Below are 17,288 nucleotides of genomic sequence, written 5' to 3' on the forward strand. Positions count from 1 at the left end.
ACTTTTGAGGTTTTTTTTTCACTTAAATATTACTCTTTTTATGTTTTATTTATTTATTTATTTTTAACCATGTACAGTGAATGAGTTCATTAATTAAGGGTTGTTTCCCCAATATAACCAAGATTTGGACAACCATGCATGTGTGTGACTTAGAGTCCAAGCTGAAGGCTGGTCTTTACATCTCTTGGGTGGTCTCTTTAGCTTTCTTTTTACCAGCGCCAATGGCAAACTGTGGTTATTATCAGCAGAGAAAGAAACCTCACCCGCACGAGATTCACCTTCCGTCCAAGTGCAGATGCGACCGACCTAACAATTCCGCCTCTCTGTTTAGACGGCCTCTATTACAGGTTGTGCGTCCCACACCAGAACCAGAAAAAAAAAATGCACAGCTCAATGAAATCATTCATTTTCTGGTCTGATGTCATCCAAAAATTGCCATAATTGCGCAGGCCTGGCGTCGCTGGTCTGTGACTGTGAGCGGCACCGGCGCTGAGCGAGGTGGCGCAAGGGACATAGTTAGCATCTCTTAAATGTGCAAGGGGTCTACGGCAAGGGGTGCAAGACCTCTTTCTTCATCTTTTTGGAATCACCACAAAGTTCTCAACCGCAGTCCAGGCGAAGACAAGATTGAATTTGATGTGGTGGACTCACGAAGGTAATGACAGACTCTCAAAGGCAATAGCAGAAGCTCATGGTGCTTCGCTGCGTTGTGTGGGGATGCACGCACATGCACTTACGCAACCGCACCGAGTCCAAGAACCACCGCAACTGCACGGAGGAGTTTTTCTCTCCAATGAAAAAATAAGCCTATAACAGGGATCTGCTCCTCTTTTGCAAAGCACACCCAGGAGGAATAACATCTTAGTTCACATGCCTGAGCCTACCTTTGAATATTCTCTGTTGTATCGAGACAGCCCAGACCATCTCGAGCAGAATTCTTTTTGTGAACAAAAGAATACATTTAATAAACATGATTGTTACAGTATCATTTTTGTGTGAATGTTGACATTGTATCTATTCTATGTCACGCTTTAACTTTTATTTGTTTCTTAGTTCTTTCAATAGCACTGCAGATGACACAGCAATTGTTCCATGGAGACGCATGCGAGTCTTTAATTAATATTCACAAAAGGAAAAATGACACCAATTAAGTCACTGCATTTGTTTCCCCCCAACAGCATAAAGTGAATGAACACAAAGCAACCAACAGACACTTCAGACACTTTATCTGCTTGACTGCCTGCTTGCCTGTCTGTCTTTCCAATTGATTAAAAAGCATGTGACCTAAAAGACAACTTGGGGATACCGCAATACTTTATCTATCTATCTATCTATCTATCAAGATAGCTAGCTTTTATCTAGCTAGCTCATTAGTGTGCCATAGCTATCTATCTATCTATCTTTATATCAAGATAGCTAGCTTTTATCTAGCTAGCTCATTAGTGTGCCATAGCTATCTATCTATCTATCTATCTATCTATCTAATTTATTAAAATACATGGGACCTAAAAAACAACCTTGGGAGATGCCTTAATATTATCAATCTGCCGCATCTATTTAGGGTGTACGTCGCTCTGTTAAAAGACGATTGCATAAGTATCTCGGTTCATGTGGTACAATACAATCATATTATAATTCAGTTTTAATTAGCTTCTTGTTGTCATTTTTGTGAATGAACTTGTCAGTACTGTAAATGTAACCATATATCTCTCCAATAATAGACAATTCAATACTTATCTCAATATATTTTACAGTGGAATGATTTGGTTTGGTTCTATTCGATGAACTTCGATCTTTTAAATCAAAACCGATTTTCCAATTCTCTCACATACATCATGGCTACATGTATTAAATGACAGTTCCTTTCCACTGTTGTGAAGGAACAAAATGTGAACAGAGGTGTTCTTAAGTTTGAGCGGATCAGACAGGAAGAGGTCAAAGTTCACAATTAGGTCGGTTGTTCCCCTCTGTTCCTGGGTCAAAGCCTTTAGCACACGGAGCTAAAGGATGTTCGGGATTGATCTCAGTCTTCCTCTCGGCCCGCTTCATTTCTTATGTCACACAGCCAAGTGTCCCACTTCTCCACTTGGCCCGCAACGTCGCTACCCGCCAGACAGGCGGCCTGTCCTTGAGGCCGAGGCTGGGTCGGCTCGTACGCTCGGCCGGTTGCGTAAGAGCGCTCCAAAGAGATAATACTCTTTACTCAAGACACGCTCTTAGTATGTACTTTCACCTGCTGCGGCTATTAACATAGTTAACACTGCGTCATTCCATCATTGTTCTGTGTCAGTGTGCTGTGGAATGACGCCATTATCCACATTTGTACCATAGCATTAGAAAGAAATAGTGAAGAATTTGAAATTTGACTGGTGTAAGAAACTGTCACATTGCTAGTAGAGTTGAAGTTAAGGTCAACACTACTGAGTCAGAGGGTCCTGAAATCTGATTGGACAATACGATTTTAACAAGCACTTATTGGAAGCATTGCAGTAAATAGAAAATGTACAAAATAAAGAAAATAAACTGATGGTAAAAAAAAAATAAAAAATCATACAGTTTCATGGGGAAAAATACAATTTAGGTTTTAATATAGATCATCACATCTGATATTGTCGGACAGCATACAGGGCTTTGAGCAGGTTGTTTGGCGTTGTTATGTTACACAACAGCGCAGCCTAGTGGTAGAGAATCAGAACTATCACAAAAAAAAAAGTACAGTACAAAATTTGTTGTTTGGAGTTTATGCAAGTCTCTCTCGCACTCTCACTCTCTCTCTCTCTCTCTCTGATAAACATGTAGTAAAGAGCGTCTGGTGTTTTTTGGCTCAGCAGATTTTGTGCTGCTGTTTAAATAGTATGCGGGGTAGTGCACTGTGGCCTGCTGCTGTCACTGTGGAAAGATTAATCATTAGACACTGACCTCCTTTGTGTGGAGAACACACATCTTAAACACACACTAGTATGTTTCTATTAATGATACAATCATTCATTACCGAACAACACAATTACTATAATTGTTATCTTTGCATGCCATCTTCGGAATCTTCCAGAGTTTATTAATTTTGAATAAACAGACTGCACCCTAAACTAATCAAACAATGATTAGTTCAAGAGCCAGTGTAAAAATAAATACATAAATAAAAAAAAAATAAAATAAAAAATAAAATAAAAAATACATTAACAAATGAGTATTCACTTAAAATGTATGTATTCATTTATGTGATTTAATAATTGTTTGATTCATTTACTGCAAATAAATCCATACACTGTAAATGTAACAATATGACGTCCATGTACACTGTGTTATACTGCCCCCGGGTGGCCAAGGCGGGAAATCCAGGAGTCGCAAATTAGCTATTCAATCCAAGATATGAAAAACTGTTGTGTAATTCCATTTAATTATTTAATTACTGTATGTTTTGATAAAGTACTAGAATATAGTGTTGCTTTTCATATTAAAAATCACTATAGAAAACGTTTTACTTTATTTTTAAATCTGGAACAGATTAATCATTTCCTTTTATTTCAATGAGCAAAACTGATTTGAGATATGATTACTTGAGCTATGAGCGTGGTTACAGAATAAACTAAACTCGTATCTCAAGGCACCGCTGTATTTTGTTAGAGTTGTCGTGACAATGCTTGAGTTCAGTAGAGTCATAAATTAATGCGCATTTACATTTACATGCACCTTTACAATATGAATTCACATCTTTAATAAATTCATTCCTAAAATAACAATAAAGCTGCCTTGCCTATAGTGCCTACTCAGTTTATTCTTCACTTGTGCTATTTTCAATTCTGACAAGTCGTAAAATTTTGATTTATGTTGATTATTATTAGTATTTATAGTAAATGCTCGTGATCTCACGCACGGATTGTGACAAAAAAAACATGCCACATTGTTTCAATACATTTACGGTCACATTTACATTTTTATTTTATTTTATATATATATATATATTAGGGGTGTGAATTGCCTAGTAATGACGATTCGATTCGTATCACGATTCACAGGTCACGATTCGATTCGATACCGATTAATCCCGATACGAATTTATAAGTCGATTGTTGTGATTTTTTCCATTCAAATTTAGGAAATACTAATCAGTAAGCTTGTAGAGTGTAAGATTTATATGAAAATGTATTATTTATTTATCTGAAATTTCAGTCTTATAGAGGTTGTAATCTGTTTCATGTTTGAACAGCATTAAAATAAAATATTAAGGCTTAATGTTCCGTTCATATAACATTCTTCCATGCTCAAGGTGTGAATCCTAAAAAAAAAAAAAAAAAAAAAAAAAAAAAAATCGATTCTGCCGATTATTGAATCGATTCGAGAATCGCGCGATGTAGTATCGCGATATATCGCCGAATCGATTTTTTTTTAACACCCCTAATATATATATATATATATATATATATATATATATATATATATATATATATATATATATATATATATATATATATATATATATATATATATATATATATATATATATATATTGTATGTTGTAATATTTTATCTAGGGTGCATTGAGTTGGAAATTCGCTGCCTTCCCTGACTCATGTGTCCACTACACGTCTATATTTAGCCGTCATGTGTCGAGGTGGTCAACCGGAGGGAGGACGCGGACACGCCCCCTCGCTGAATGGAGCGCGCCGTGCGTAAAGTCCGACCTGCGGCCGAGTGCAACTTTCATCGCTTTCCCTTTCACACATATCGGCGTTTGTAGGTGATTCAGATGCAGCCATGACGCGCGAGGAAGACCTCATCCGGATTGCCAAGAAACTGGAAAAGATGGTGTCTCGAAATAACACGGTGAGTGGAAGCAGGACGCCCGCAGGTGGCGCGCTGTGAAGTTGGAGGGCGGCGTCTCCTCTGCTGAGGGCAAACGGGCCTCGTTGCGTTACTGTAACTTTAAGTCAACTTGCACTAACTTCTGTAACACTTCTACAGTAAGGCGAGCGCTTGTGTGTGCGCGTGCGTGCGTGTCTCGCGCACTTGTCAAGAGAGCCTGTAAAATACGACCGACAGGTGTTTGCTAAACACTGATCTGTATCTGGGAGGAGTTTGTGTGCGGATTGATGTGGGTCAAGTGCTGCCACTGCTTGGCTGCGCGTGTGTGGTGCATATGTCGGAGAGAACGTAAACAAGTACAGCAGTTGTGCTTTGCCAAGTGCCGAGTGCACATGCAAGTTCACAATTGCACGGTTGGGCGGCTGTAAAATTGCACATTGTGTTTCCAAGGCTTGCAAAGTGCTTTGGATAGAGAATTTTTCAACCTTTAAAATATAACTTAGCTGCTTAGCTGCTAGTTAGCTGCGTGAGCAAAGTAAAACATACGTGCATCGAATAAAATATACATAGAATTAGATAGCTGTTAAAAAATGTATGCATAATTCTGACCATTCATATTCATAATGTAAAATATTTGCACAGCACTGTCTCAGAAAATTAGAATATTGTGATAAAGTTCTTTATTTTCTGTAATGCAATAAAAAAAAAAAAAGCCATACATTCTGGATTCCTTACAAATCAACTGAAATATTGCAAGCCTTTTATTATTTTAATATTGCTGATTTTGGCTTACAGCTGAAGAAAACTTAAATATCCTATCTCAAAATATTGGAATATTTTCTCAGACCAGGTAAAAAAAAAGAAGCCATAATCAGCAATATTAAAACAATAAAAAACTTGCAATGTTTCAGTTGATTTGTAATGAATCCAGAATGTGTGGCATTTTTTCTTATTTAATTGCGTTACAGAAAATAAAGGACTTTATCACAATATTCTAAATTTCTGAGACAGTCCTGCATATCAGTGAAAATGTCATTTTTCTATCACTATATGCACAAATTTTTATTTTTTTTAAATTGAATTTTGTGATTACTGCATTACTTTTGCGTTACTTTCACCAAAGCAAACTGTGAAATTATGACATTTAACTATTAACTATTTTTAACAAGACATCAATGCCAAGACAGCAGACTAATCCTAATAGGACTATGCTCTATTTAAGTTTGAAAGTTTCCCCCACTAAAACAAACATTCCTTTTCATTGCCTCAGGAAATAAATAAATAAATAAATTGCTAATAATAACAAGCATGTCTCACATTCCTTCTCTATGCTTTGCAAAGAAGATGTATTTGGTAAAACAATTTGAATTTTGTTGATTCAATAAAAACAGCAAAAGAATATAAAAAGAAAAATTGCCCACTCCGACTAACATTAGTATTTATTGAATGAGGCATTAGCAAAAAGTGAATGAGCAAAAATGGTCAGTACACGGTTAAACGTGCTCTTATTGGGTATTATGTAATGAGTAGCAACCATTTATTAATAATTCCTTACAAAGAAAGCGACATACTAGTCTTATTGTCATATGAAAGACGTTCTACTTTCTTTCTGTTTTATTTTCATTTGGTGTGCTGCGACATATTTTTGACTTGAGCAATTAAGAATTGAGATGGTGTTTAACTTTGCATGTGCAGGAAGGTGCCATGGACCTGCTGAAGGAGCTCAAGAGTTTCAATATGACGCTTAAACTCCTCCAGGTAACACCCACATTATTCTTTTGGAGAATTAAACAAACTATGGGGACAAAAGTATTGGGACATGTTGAAAATAGAAGAAAATATTCCTTCTTCTTCAACTTCTGGGGGCAACTTTTTAAAAGATGTTGTAGAGTGTCGTCACTGGGAATTGTTGTCCATTTTAGGGATGTCACGATAAGGGCAATATCGTGATATTAAAAATGCCACAATATCGTCGTCGTCATGTTTACAATATTTAAAAGGAAAACATCTGTTAAAAAAAGTCAGGTTGATTTCCATTTGTGCAGTTCTAGCACCCTCTAGTGTCTAGTTTATTAGTGCAAATTAATTTTCATTAGGGATGTTTTGGCCTTCTATGTTTAAAATCTATGCTAATTGTCAGATGAAGGGGAACCTAATTTGCTTAGGATGCGATCAATGTGTGCTTGCATTACCAAGTAAGTGCCTCAATATTGTTATTTTGTAGGTGGTTTATATGCATTGCAGTTGTGTACAAAAGCACAATATTGTGCTTTATTTATTTATTTATTCATTTATTTATTTTCAATTTGAGCTCTCTTTATTTACAATACTGTATTGTGATCGTTTTTAAAATATCGCCAACGCCCCCACAATATCGTGATAATTATCATATCGTGACCTTCATATCGTGATAATATCGTATCGTGATGTTTGGATATCGTTACATCCCTCGTCCATTCCCTACCAAATTGACAAGAGCCTTCCCCAAATTCTGCCCACAAAGCTGGAAGCATAGAATTATCCAAAATGTATCTTTTTAAGATGAAGAAGACCAACCAATCCCCTAAGTGAATAATTAACTTAAGGTGTGCCCTAATACTTTCTTCCATTTAGCGAATGTTGAGTGAAAGCTCAAAAAGCATGTTTATGTTTGTCTTAGGAGACAAGGATCGGCATGTCTGTGAATAGCATCAGGAAGCACTGCACAGACGAAGAGGTCATCGCTTTGGCAAAAGTCCTCATCAAGGAATGGAAAAGACTTTTGGGTATGTCGTGCGTAGTCTTACTGTAGCCGTCACAGTCACTGAGCACTGTGAGCAGTAAAGCAGATCATGTACAGTCGTCATCATTTCCTATGACGACACTCGCGCAGACTCCAGCCGTCTTCAAACGGAGAACGCGTCAGAAGAGAAGAATGGTTTGGACTCCAGCAAAGCGGCCGTGTCTCCAAACGGCTCGCCCAGGTCAGTCAGTAGCTTAGTATTAGCTGCTGTGAGAGCAGACATGGAAAACATCTGCAACTCAGTCACATTACAAACTATTAGGGGCCTCACTGCTTCTCTTAGGATGTAATACGGTGATCGTGCATGTGGAAAAACTGTTGCTCAGATGTTGAGGCACATTTTGTGGTATAATTATTGTACTTGCTAAGGTGAGAAAATCAACATTTTTTTAAAGCTAACTTGAAGGGGAAGCTACCTTTAGCATGCTAAAGTTAGTTAGCTTGAGGCACATTTTGTGGTATAATTATTGTACTTGCTAAGGTGAGAAAATCAACATTTTTTTAAAGCTAACTTGAAGGGGAAGCTACCTTTAGCATGCTAAAGTTAGTTAGCTTGAGGCACATTTTGTGGTATAATTATTGTACTTGCTAAGGTGAGAAAATAAACTTTTTTTTTAAAGCTAACTTGAAGGGGAAGCTAACTTTAGCATGCTAAAGTTAGTTAGCTTCCCCTGTTGCTATGCATTAGCACTGGAATCTCCAAGTGATGAAAATCAAGCTGAAGTTGATTAGATGATGATATCTGTCTCTTTCTACCTCCAAAATTTTGAACTGGCATAGAAACAAAGGAAACGAATTATATCAATTTATTTTACTTGCGTATTTATTGTAATTGAGGATATACTTGCCACTGGTCATATTTATGGTACAATGTTTCCACACTGTTGTAGCATAGCACAGCTGAATGCCGTACGGCAACTTAAAATTGTTTTACAGAAAGAAGTAAAACTTATGATATCTTAGCATTAGCGCTACGTCACAATTTATAATATTGTTGCGTGTTGTAGCCTACAATTTCTGAACTTCTCCTTGTCACAATTGTTTTTTACCCTGCACCCGCTGCCCTCGAGCCACACCACCAGTCCCGTGGCCCCTCTGCTGCTAATATAAATCTTTCAAGGCTAGTGGCTATTGGACTAGCTTAAGCTAGGAAGCACGAGAATAACCAAATTCTTTCTTGCTGCAAATGCTTTTTTTTGCAAAACCTGCTGCTCTCTAAAAGACAATTTGAGAAGACAAAAGAAATAAGATGAAAAATATCTTGTTATCTCTTTTTGTTAAGCTAGCTAGCTAGCTGTTGACTGTACACGCTTCTTGGCATACTTTCTCCTTTCTTTTCAGAGAGGCATGACAGATTGTCTAAAGTATGAAGTACAATACAGGCAAGTGGAGTATTTCATATGGTTTAGTTCTAAATTACAGCAGAGTAATGAGAAATTTGTGGCAAATGCTAAGTTATTGGACACATCCCACTTGTATTTTTACAGTGCAAAAGAAGCCACATCTATTCTTTTCCCCATACTCTTGTCAAACAAAGTAATGTTCTCTGACAGCTCAATTTTATTGTGAACAAATCACATCTTTCCATAGACTCGACTTGTCAATGCAGGCAGGTGGTTCTCTTGTGCAGTTTCAGAAACCAAACAAAAACCAAACAAAGACGTTACATGTTTAATGTCTCTTGAGAGAAATGGAACATCTATTGTTGTTGTTGTTGTTGTTGGTCACAGGAGATTGGACATCAAACAGAGACATGATTCAGTATCAGATGCACATCAGTCTGTCTACAAGAAAGGAAAACATGCTGATGAGCCCAAGAATAAAAAGGGCCACAGACACGAGTGTGGCGATGAAAAGCACCTTTATGAGAAACGACTAAAAGAAATCATAAAAGATGACTGTCAAGAAGCAGAAATCCAGCATGAGAAGAAACAGAAGCATGGACAAGACCACCTAAAAGAGATGAGAGAGCGCGAGGAGCCCAAAAAGTTCAACGACTTGAAACCCAGAGAGGACATCAGACCTGAGAGGCTGATGAACCAATATCCTGACAAACCTGTGAGCGATTTCTACAGGGAGAGATCTGCAGGTGTCCAAAAGCCTTTATTTGAAAGGTGAGGATACCCCTATAGGGCCAATTCAAACGTCTGTAAACAAGGTGTCGTGATACTTCCAGGTGGCAGAACAGTGACTATGCTCGTCTTAATAGAAAAGACACAAAATGTCTTAGTCAAGATTGGCTTGTTTATCTGCCGGTTGAGTAGAAGCACCTTAAGCCAAAGTCATACTATGGCAGGATTTTTATTTTCTGGACCTGGATTTGACATCTCTGGTCCTATGAAGCTGGTTAAGGCATTTCATGTATTGTTATCTCTGGAATGAATTAGCCAAATGACATGGAAGGGTTTGTTTACTAGAACTGCCATTGGAGAATCCTTCAACTTTTGCTACCTGAAAGAATGTCATGGTGAATTGTCAAATGTTAGAGGATCTTCAGAAAAAGCCTCTTGATTTCAGGAGAGGAGTACTGGATAGCAGCATTCTTTATCCCACCCGCTTCCCCTCCCCTCCTCGGCCCGCTCGGCCTCCTCTCCCGATCAAGCGCCCGTCAGTGGATGTGAAGAGAGAGAGGTCAGCATCCTGAGCTGACATGCATGATGGAATAGACTTGTTCCTTGTATGTGTGCATGCCGCCATGACTCACTTAGGCTCGTCTTTATCGTGAGCATGTTTGCTCGCGACGCATGCTGCAAAACATGGGAGTGTTGACGTTGTGGCCTACTCACGTGCGAAATTTGTTCAGGAAGGATGGTAAAGACTCCTCGCTTGGGCGCTCTCATGCTTCAGGGCTTACCTCCCCCAAGGCGAAGCGCCCTTCACTGGACTCTAAGAAAGAGAGGTCAGGCTATGTGCTCACATGCATGACTGTGCAGTGAATGAATTTTCCTTTGGGAAGCTCATGTTTTGTTCACATTAGGAAAGTTCCAAAAGACCCAAACACTCCGTGGACTCCGCTTTCTTTGAACCTCCATCCTCCACCGCCAAGGTCAGCGTGCTCGGAAGATGTCAACTCTCTCCAAGACGCGATTTACTTTCTGCTCAAGCTGTCTTGTCCTTTTAGAAAAGAGCCCCCAGATCCAAATGCCCCTCTGCCTCCACTGCCCCTTCATCTTCACCCCCCACCTGCGCCAAAGCGCCCCTCGCTGGATGGGAAAAAAGAGAGGTGGGATTTGGATCATAACAGACCAAAGCTCTGGAGATGGAATACTTTGAAGCTGTTTGATATGTTTGTCACCACAGGAAGGACACCTCAGACTCTAAAATTGCCTCCCAGAAGACGTCAGACTATTTGAAGAGAGACAGGTCTGGAAACAGGGATATATATTTGGAGTTTCTGGAATGGTTATATATGTTTTACTTCAAATAAAGGCAGAAATAGATTACGGTTGGGTTAGCAGTAGAAAATTCTGATTTTTGTGTGTGTGTTCTTTTGTTGCAGGAAAGACAGTTTGGATAGCAAAATGGCTAAAAAAAAGTCAATGGATGCTAAGAAAGAAAGGTTGGAGATGCATGAGTGTGAGAGTGCTTGTTTGGCTGTAGGCAAATACACAACAAAGCTGATTGGTAATTGGCAAATCAAGTATAGGCGAGGGACATAGGGAATTAAAAATGGGAGAAAATATGGTGAGCGAGATGTTCTTGCTGAGACAAGAGAATATCTGAGGCGGAAACCCTCCAATAAAACACAAAGCTTCTAGCATGACTGAAGACCCAAATTAACAGATGTTTCTGTCTTTCAGGAAGAACTCCCTTGACTCCAAATTAAGCCACCCAGCAAAACACCATACAGCTACTACTAAAACTGACAGGTCTGCACAGGGTAGAATATTTTGTACCGTATTTTCCGCACTATAAGGCACACCTAAAAGCCTTCAATTTTTTCAAAAGCTGACCATGCGCCTTATAATCCAGTGCACCTTATATATGGATCAATATTGAGCCGCAACAGGTCTCGCTGTCAATAAGCTATCGGTGACCCTGCACGATCGGCAGAAGATCCCGCCATCTTGGATCGCTGGCTAATACTAACACTTTACCTCAGAGAAAATAATAAAACAGCTGTTTATTTATTTTGGGAGTGAATGGAGTTGTCAGAAAGCGGGTTTGTAATGTAATAATAAAGTTTGACTGACCTGACTGTTTTGTTGACATTCCCTTTAGCGCAGCATCATCTAATGGATGCATAACGTAACCCCAGCCTTATATATATATATATATATATATATATATATATATGAAAAAAGTTTTGAAACATGTCATTCATTGAAGGTGCGCCTGATAATGCGGTGCGCCTTATAGTGCAGAAAATACGGTAGTTGTTTCTTATGTAACCATGTTTACTCTTGTGTATCGTTACTCAGGCGGGAGTCGGACTCAAAACAAAACAGCCTTTCACCTCCTGCAAAGAAGCTAACATCCGAAAGGTACATGCAAAATTCGTTGCACTAACCAAGTGAAATCTGGTATTGTGTGTTAAAAGCAAAGAGTTGATGATGTTGACTTTATGTGACAGACGAGAGTCTCACGGCTCAAAGGCCTCCCAACCTGGACCTCCACAAAGGAAGCCATCCACTGACCACAATGAAAGGTATTTAGTTTAGAAAAACAACATGAGCTACAAAAGTTTTTTGCGGCCTGAAAAAGATGATCCATAACAGTGTTATCAGCATAGAAATGCAAATTTGTACTACACATATCCCCCAAAGTCACTGTATTACATACAGTAAATTTTCTTGTCACATTATTACACGTTTGTTCAAGAATTGCACATAACTGTGAATGTAACATTAGCAAAGATGCTAATGCGAACGCAACATGAGAGGTGTCCTGGCTGGCTCGCCAATAATACAACCAGAGTAGACAATTGGGGTTGTCACAGTCTTGCTATTCTTCAAAATGGTTAAACGGATTGATCGCCTACATAATAAATGGTCTTTTATCTTGAAAGTGTTTCAAAGGTTTGTTCCTCCATCGAGTTTTTCACCACGTATTGATTGCAATTTTCATCTGTCAAAGATCCAATGATAACAACGCTGCTCTTTTGTTCAGAAAAGGCAAAACCGAAACCCCCAAAACTCCAACCACACCCACTAGCCCCATGTCACCTGCCTTCACCTCCGCTGGTGGTCCATTACCGCCTCACCTTACTACTGGAGACTCCATCCGTGACAAATGCATCGAGATGCTGGCTGCTGCCCTCCGCACAGACAGTGAGGACATTTTTATCATCGCTTATCAACACCGCTTTGTTACATGTTAAGTGAGATCAGATTTATGCCTGTTTTTGCTCACAGATGACTACAAAGACTTTGGAACTAACTGTGACGGCATGGCGGCAGAGATTGAAGACCATATCCTTTAATTGAGGAGTCATGACTAAACTGTAAATAAACGTTTGGGTTTAACACGCCCAGTTCTTCCTTGACTTATTGGCGCACATATCTACCAGGAGATCAAGGCCACCGACATGAAATATAAGAACAGAGTGAGGAGCCGCATTAGTAACTTAAAGGACCCCAAGAACCCTGGCCTGCGCAGGAACGTTCTCGCAGGAAGCATCGATTTAAATCGCATTGCCACTATGAGCGCTGAGGTAATATGGATGAAACGATGAATAGAAATGACGTTATTAACTCATTCACTCCCGGCCATTTTCACTGAAGCAACCCCTTTATTGGATTTTGACTGCTTTTGCAAGGCCCACAGAGTATTGTATTCTATTGCTATAAAACATGGAATCTACCAAAAGAAAAATTAGCATCTCTTCTTTCATCAGGAAAAAAAGGTATATTTCTATCTGTTTCTGTTTTGCAGCAATTAGCATTAGAATATAGCTAAGTTTCATCCCAAATCTGTTTAAAACAGTGGGGAAAAAGTTTTTTGCAACATGGCTCTGTTTGATCTCTTATACTCTTCTGCCACCTGCTGGCTGAATTTTGTAATAACTACCATTGCTTCAAGCGTTTTCTTCAGTTCCGAGGCTGCATCAAAGCCTTCTGTATGCTCTAGCATTAAAAAAACAAAACAAAACAAAAACGTATAAATAAGTTTTTTGGAGCAAATGAGTTAATCTTAGATGAAAATTGTGATATTCCTAATATGACTTCCAATAGGGATTATCCAAACCTTTCTCCGAATGATTGAACATAGTAGCAGTGAGGCTCAGAGGTAACCCTCTTCACATTGAAAAGAAGCAGTCAAAGGTCACTAAATAAACTAACCGCAGTATGACAACAGTTGAAAGAACTATGCCAACACTCACTCCACTCACTTCCCACCATTCTCTTATACAAAGACATTACACATTTGTTAAACATTTACAATGAACTCTGTCAACGACTTCCAAGTTACTTTCTGTTTAGATATCTTCCATTGCCTGATTTGGTAGTAAACCAGCAAGACGGAATTGCACCCTGTCAGTTGCAGCCAAGTAGTGAATCAAATTAATTATCACACATAATTTCTTAGCATTGCCTAGTATCTCTACACATGAATGATCCTTTATCATGTCTTCACCACATTCTGTGCTCCGTGTACTCCACCGCAAAGGAAATGGCGAGTGACGAGCTGAAACAACTGAGGAACGTCCTCACCCAGGAGGCCATCCGGGAGCACCAGATGGCCAAAACTGGGGGCACCACCACCGACCTGCTGCAGTGCGGCAAGTGCAAAAAGAAGAACTGCACATATAATCAGGTAAGTCACAAATAAGAAGGTGACAGCCGTTGTGGGTGTGTTCACAGTTGACTTCAATCATGGCCAATCACAACGGTTCCTGTCTGTCCCTTCAAATGCGGCACAGTAATTGCAATCGCTGGGTTTCCAAATATACCGTACGGTTAAAACTGTATGTGATTTCCAGGTGCAGACGCGCAGCGCTGACGAGCCCATGACCACCTTCGTCCTGTGCAACGAGTGTGGCAACCGCTGGAAGGTCAGCTTGTTCTTCCTCTTAAGACAGGGGTGTCCAAACTTTTTCCTCCAAGGGCCAAAAACAAATCGAAGGATGCAAGGGCCACGTTGGAATTTTTTCTTGTGAATTTATCAAAAGACAAATCAATCAAATCAAGCAATTTGCATATTGTTTATATAATAGAGTGTCTTTAAAAACTGCTATCTGGACAGCTTTCTATTTGGTAAATAGTTTAGGATTTTACAAGACTCTGTAACCCGCCAGAAAATATCGGCCCCTGCAGTGAACAGCAGCTGTCGTAAGATGACCGTTTTTAAAGCAGTTACTTGGGAATGATACATGTGATATTTTCACAATTTGGACCTTGACGCGGAGCAGAAAGTGGAGGAAACCATTTTTGCTTATAAAAATTATCGTTATTCACCAGTTTTTTTTTCAGTGGAATGTTACTTCTTTAATTGTAAACTGTTTATTTGCATATTTAGAACAACTAGATGATATTTAAAACAAATTTATTAGTAGCAGATGTCATTTTTAGTATATGCCGCAGGTCGCTTAAAAATCAATGGTGGGCCACAATTGGCCCCCGGGGCCATAGTTTGGACACCACTGTCATAAATATACACGTATGTTGTAAATAATAATAATCTGTTTTTCCACCTTTCAGTTCTGCTGATGACGTCTGGTGAAAAAAAACAACTTTTTTTTTTTTTTTTTTTTTTTTAAATATATATATATTGGGGAGTTTATAATTGTAGTGATTTTTAATTATGTATTTCTACAATTTTCACTTGAATTTTTAAGCTTTTTTAAGCATGCTAATAATGGTTTGCATTATAGGAAAATGAAGGCTGAGCATGAATAAAGATGAATGAGTCGTTAAGTGTTATGAGAGCACACAATGTGAATAAAATGGCTCCGTAATTAGGATTTGTCCCAAAATGTCATGATGAAAATATACATAATCATTCATCATTGCTCACATTATAGCTGTTAACGTTGTATATAATAATAAACTGTCTCAGTAATCGGCATGATGCTTGTTTATGATGTCACATTTAGTAAAGTAAGTACTCAAAATATGAGTCTTTTTTTAATTATTATTTTGATCATCATCCTCCTCTATTAGCAGCATCAGCAACAATGTCTGAACTGGACCAAACTACATGCTAACAGCAGATGGCAACAAAGCATCATGATTCTTCGGGTAGCAACGGTTCCGCTTTGGATTTCTCCTTTGGGTAGCAACCGCAAATGAGGTGCTGCCTTGTTAATGCTGAGCCCAAAAGCTGGTAAAGCCGACAGGGGAAAGCTGCTGGAGATGAAATGCAAAGTGAAAATCCCTTTCACTTTCATGCATACACGACTTGGACGCAACAATAGCTTGTTTTTCAACAGTGCAATGCGAGCCAAAGTATACCACTGATACAATTTTGAGAGGTTTTCATATAATAGTATTTTTTAATACACCATCTGGGTATCTTCAATATCATCTGTTTGAAAGCGAGTGGAAGCTACATTTCATTACTTGTTGTGCTTCATTACCAAACATCTCGTCCATATGCGCACACAGATAGTAAGCATCCATTTTTCATTTTGGACCGACCGTGAAATAAGAAATTCTTACACAAAGAAAACAAGAACAGAGCGTAATCCTGTCTGTGTTGTCTTGATAATTTATTTAGTTTCAGCATCATGCTTTCTCACGAAATGAAGATGCATGCTAATAAAACCATCAAATTATCTTGAAAAACAGCATCAGCAAAGCTATTAAACGGTTATAAAAATGCAGCATGTTACTGTGTGTCTTTTGATTAAAGACCAGAGAATAATGATTGTGATTAGCATATCCAGTCCAGTGAGTCAATTATCTTTCCTCCTTGTAAGAGGCTATTTCAGTTTCTTCATTTTTCAGAGTGGCAGATTTTCCTGTGCAAGCACAGGTCGTTTAATTGACAAAATATTTAAAAGCGAAACATGTCATTATACATATTACATGTGTCCCATGGTCTTGCAAGTATATATTTAAAGTAGGGATGTTCGATACCACTTTTTTCAGACCGATACCGATACTCAGACCCTCAGTACTCACCGATACCGATACCAACTGCCGATACCAGTAGTACATTTTGACAAATAAAAATAAAAAAATCACTAAAAGATATTTTTAAACAACTATATAGCCTTAACGCTCAAAAGAAAACACAAAATTGCTCTTTTAGTTTAAGATTCACAATTTTGAAGTATTTCCAAACCGGTGAAGTTTTGGTGAAAAACTGCTACAAGCTAGCGCCAGTTACAGGCAAGGAGGACTCACTTAACGTCATCCCCCTCTGCCATCGCTCGCTTGTACTCGTCTGCGTCACGAGTACTCGAGTACTTAAAAAAAGGCTGGTATCGGCCCGATACCGATACCTGGTATCGGTACTCGCCCATCCCTAATTTAAAGCAATCTATTTTTATATTCTTGTGTATTATATCACATAAGTGTTGCAGAGGCTCTCTCTCGCTCTGAAACTATCAAAGAATATAGATCATCTACACCACTGGCATGCTTGTGGCCATTAGGGTGATTTACTCCCCTTTCAAATATATGCATTTATGATCCTTATATATAGTTTGAGTACCTCGTCTGCTCCAGGCAGTGGATTTTTTTTTTATGAGTGATTTCTTCCACTTTTCTCCTCCTTTTTATTCTCTTCAATAGCACTCCGCCAGGCTGAGCATATT

At 38.7% G+C, this 17,288-nt stretch overlaps 2 protein-coding genes across 2 annotated transcripts; both read left to right on the forward strand.

Moving 5' to 3' along the window:
* Window positions 1–4,636: 4,636 nt before the first annotated feature.
* Window positions 4,637–15,663, forward strand: tcea3 (transcription elongation factor A (SII), 3). The gene is made up of 14 exons (XM_077526560.1): window positions 4,637–4,824; window positions 6,499–6,561; window positions 7,463–7,568; window positions 7,676–7,766; window positions 9,316–9,699; window positions 11,386–11,454; window positions 12,007–12,069; window positions 12,159–12,233; window positions 12,695–12,855; window positions 12,940–12,995; window positions 13,083–13,238; window positions 14,195–14,341; window positions 14,508–14,579; window positions 15,226–15,663. Exons 1-14 carry the CDS (start codon window positions 4,756–4,758, stop codon window positions 15,232–15,234), a joined length of 1,521 nt encoding a protein of 506 aa, XP_077382686.1. The 5' UTR covers window positions 4,637–4,755; the 3' UTR covers window positions 15,235–15,663.
* On the forward strand, window positions 10,244–11,360 carry LOC144022089 (uncharacterized). The gene is made up of 5 exons (XM_077526564.1): window positions 10,244–10,484; window positions 10,563–10,631; window positions 10,707–10,808; window positions 10,886–10,948; window positions 11,085–11,360. The coding sequence occupies exons 1-5, from the start codon at window positions 10,330–10,332 to the stop codon at window positions 11,242–11,244; spliced, it is 549 nt and encodes a 182-aa protein (XP_077382690.1). The 5' UTR covers window positions 10,244–10,329; the 3' UTR covers window positions 11,245–11,360.
* Window positions 15,664–17,288: the final 1,625 nt, after the last annotated feature.

The sequence above is a fragment of the Festucalex cinctus genome, chromosome 7, assembly GCF_051991245.1.
Source record: "Festucalex cinctus isolate MCC-2025b chromosome 7, RoL_Fcin_1.0, whole genome shotgun sequence".
Taxonomy (NCBI): Eukaryota; Metazoa; Chordata; class Actinopteri; order Syngnathiformes; family Syngnathidae; genus Festucalex; species Festucalex cinctus.

Excerpts from the sequence above, each read along its gene's own strand:
- tcea3 (XM_077526560.1), top strand. The coding sequence starts at position 4,756 with ATGACGCGCGAGGAAGACCTCATCCGGATTGCCAAGAAACTGGAAAAG. Across the intron at positions 11,455-12,006 it reads GCTACTACTAAAACTGACAG|GCGGGAGTCGGACTCAAAAC; the intron begins GTCTGCACAGGG and ends ATCGTTACTCAG. Across the intron at positions 14,342-14,507 it reads AGAACTGCACATATAATCAG|GTGCAGACGCGCAGCGCTGA; the intron begins GTAAGTCACAAA and ends TGTGATTTCCAG.
- LOC144022089 (XM_077526564.1), top strand. The coding sequence starts at position 10,330 with ATGCTGCAAAACATGGGAGTGTTGACGTTGTGGCCTACTCACGTGCGA. Across the intron at positions 10,632-10,706 it reads CTCCATCCTCCACCGCCAAG|AAAAGAGCCCCCAGATCCAA; the intron begins GTCAGCGTGCTC and ends TTGTCCTTTTAG. Across the intron at positions 10,949-11,084 it reads GACTATTTGAAGAGAGACAG|GAAAGACAGTTTGGATAGCA; the intron begins GTCTGGAAACAG and ends CTTTTGTTGCAG.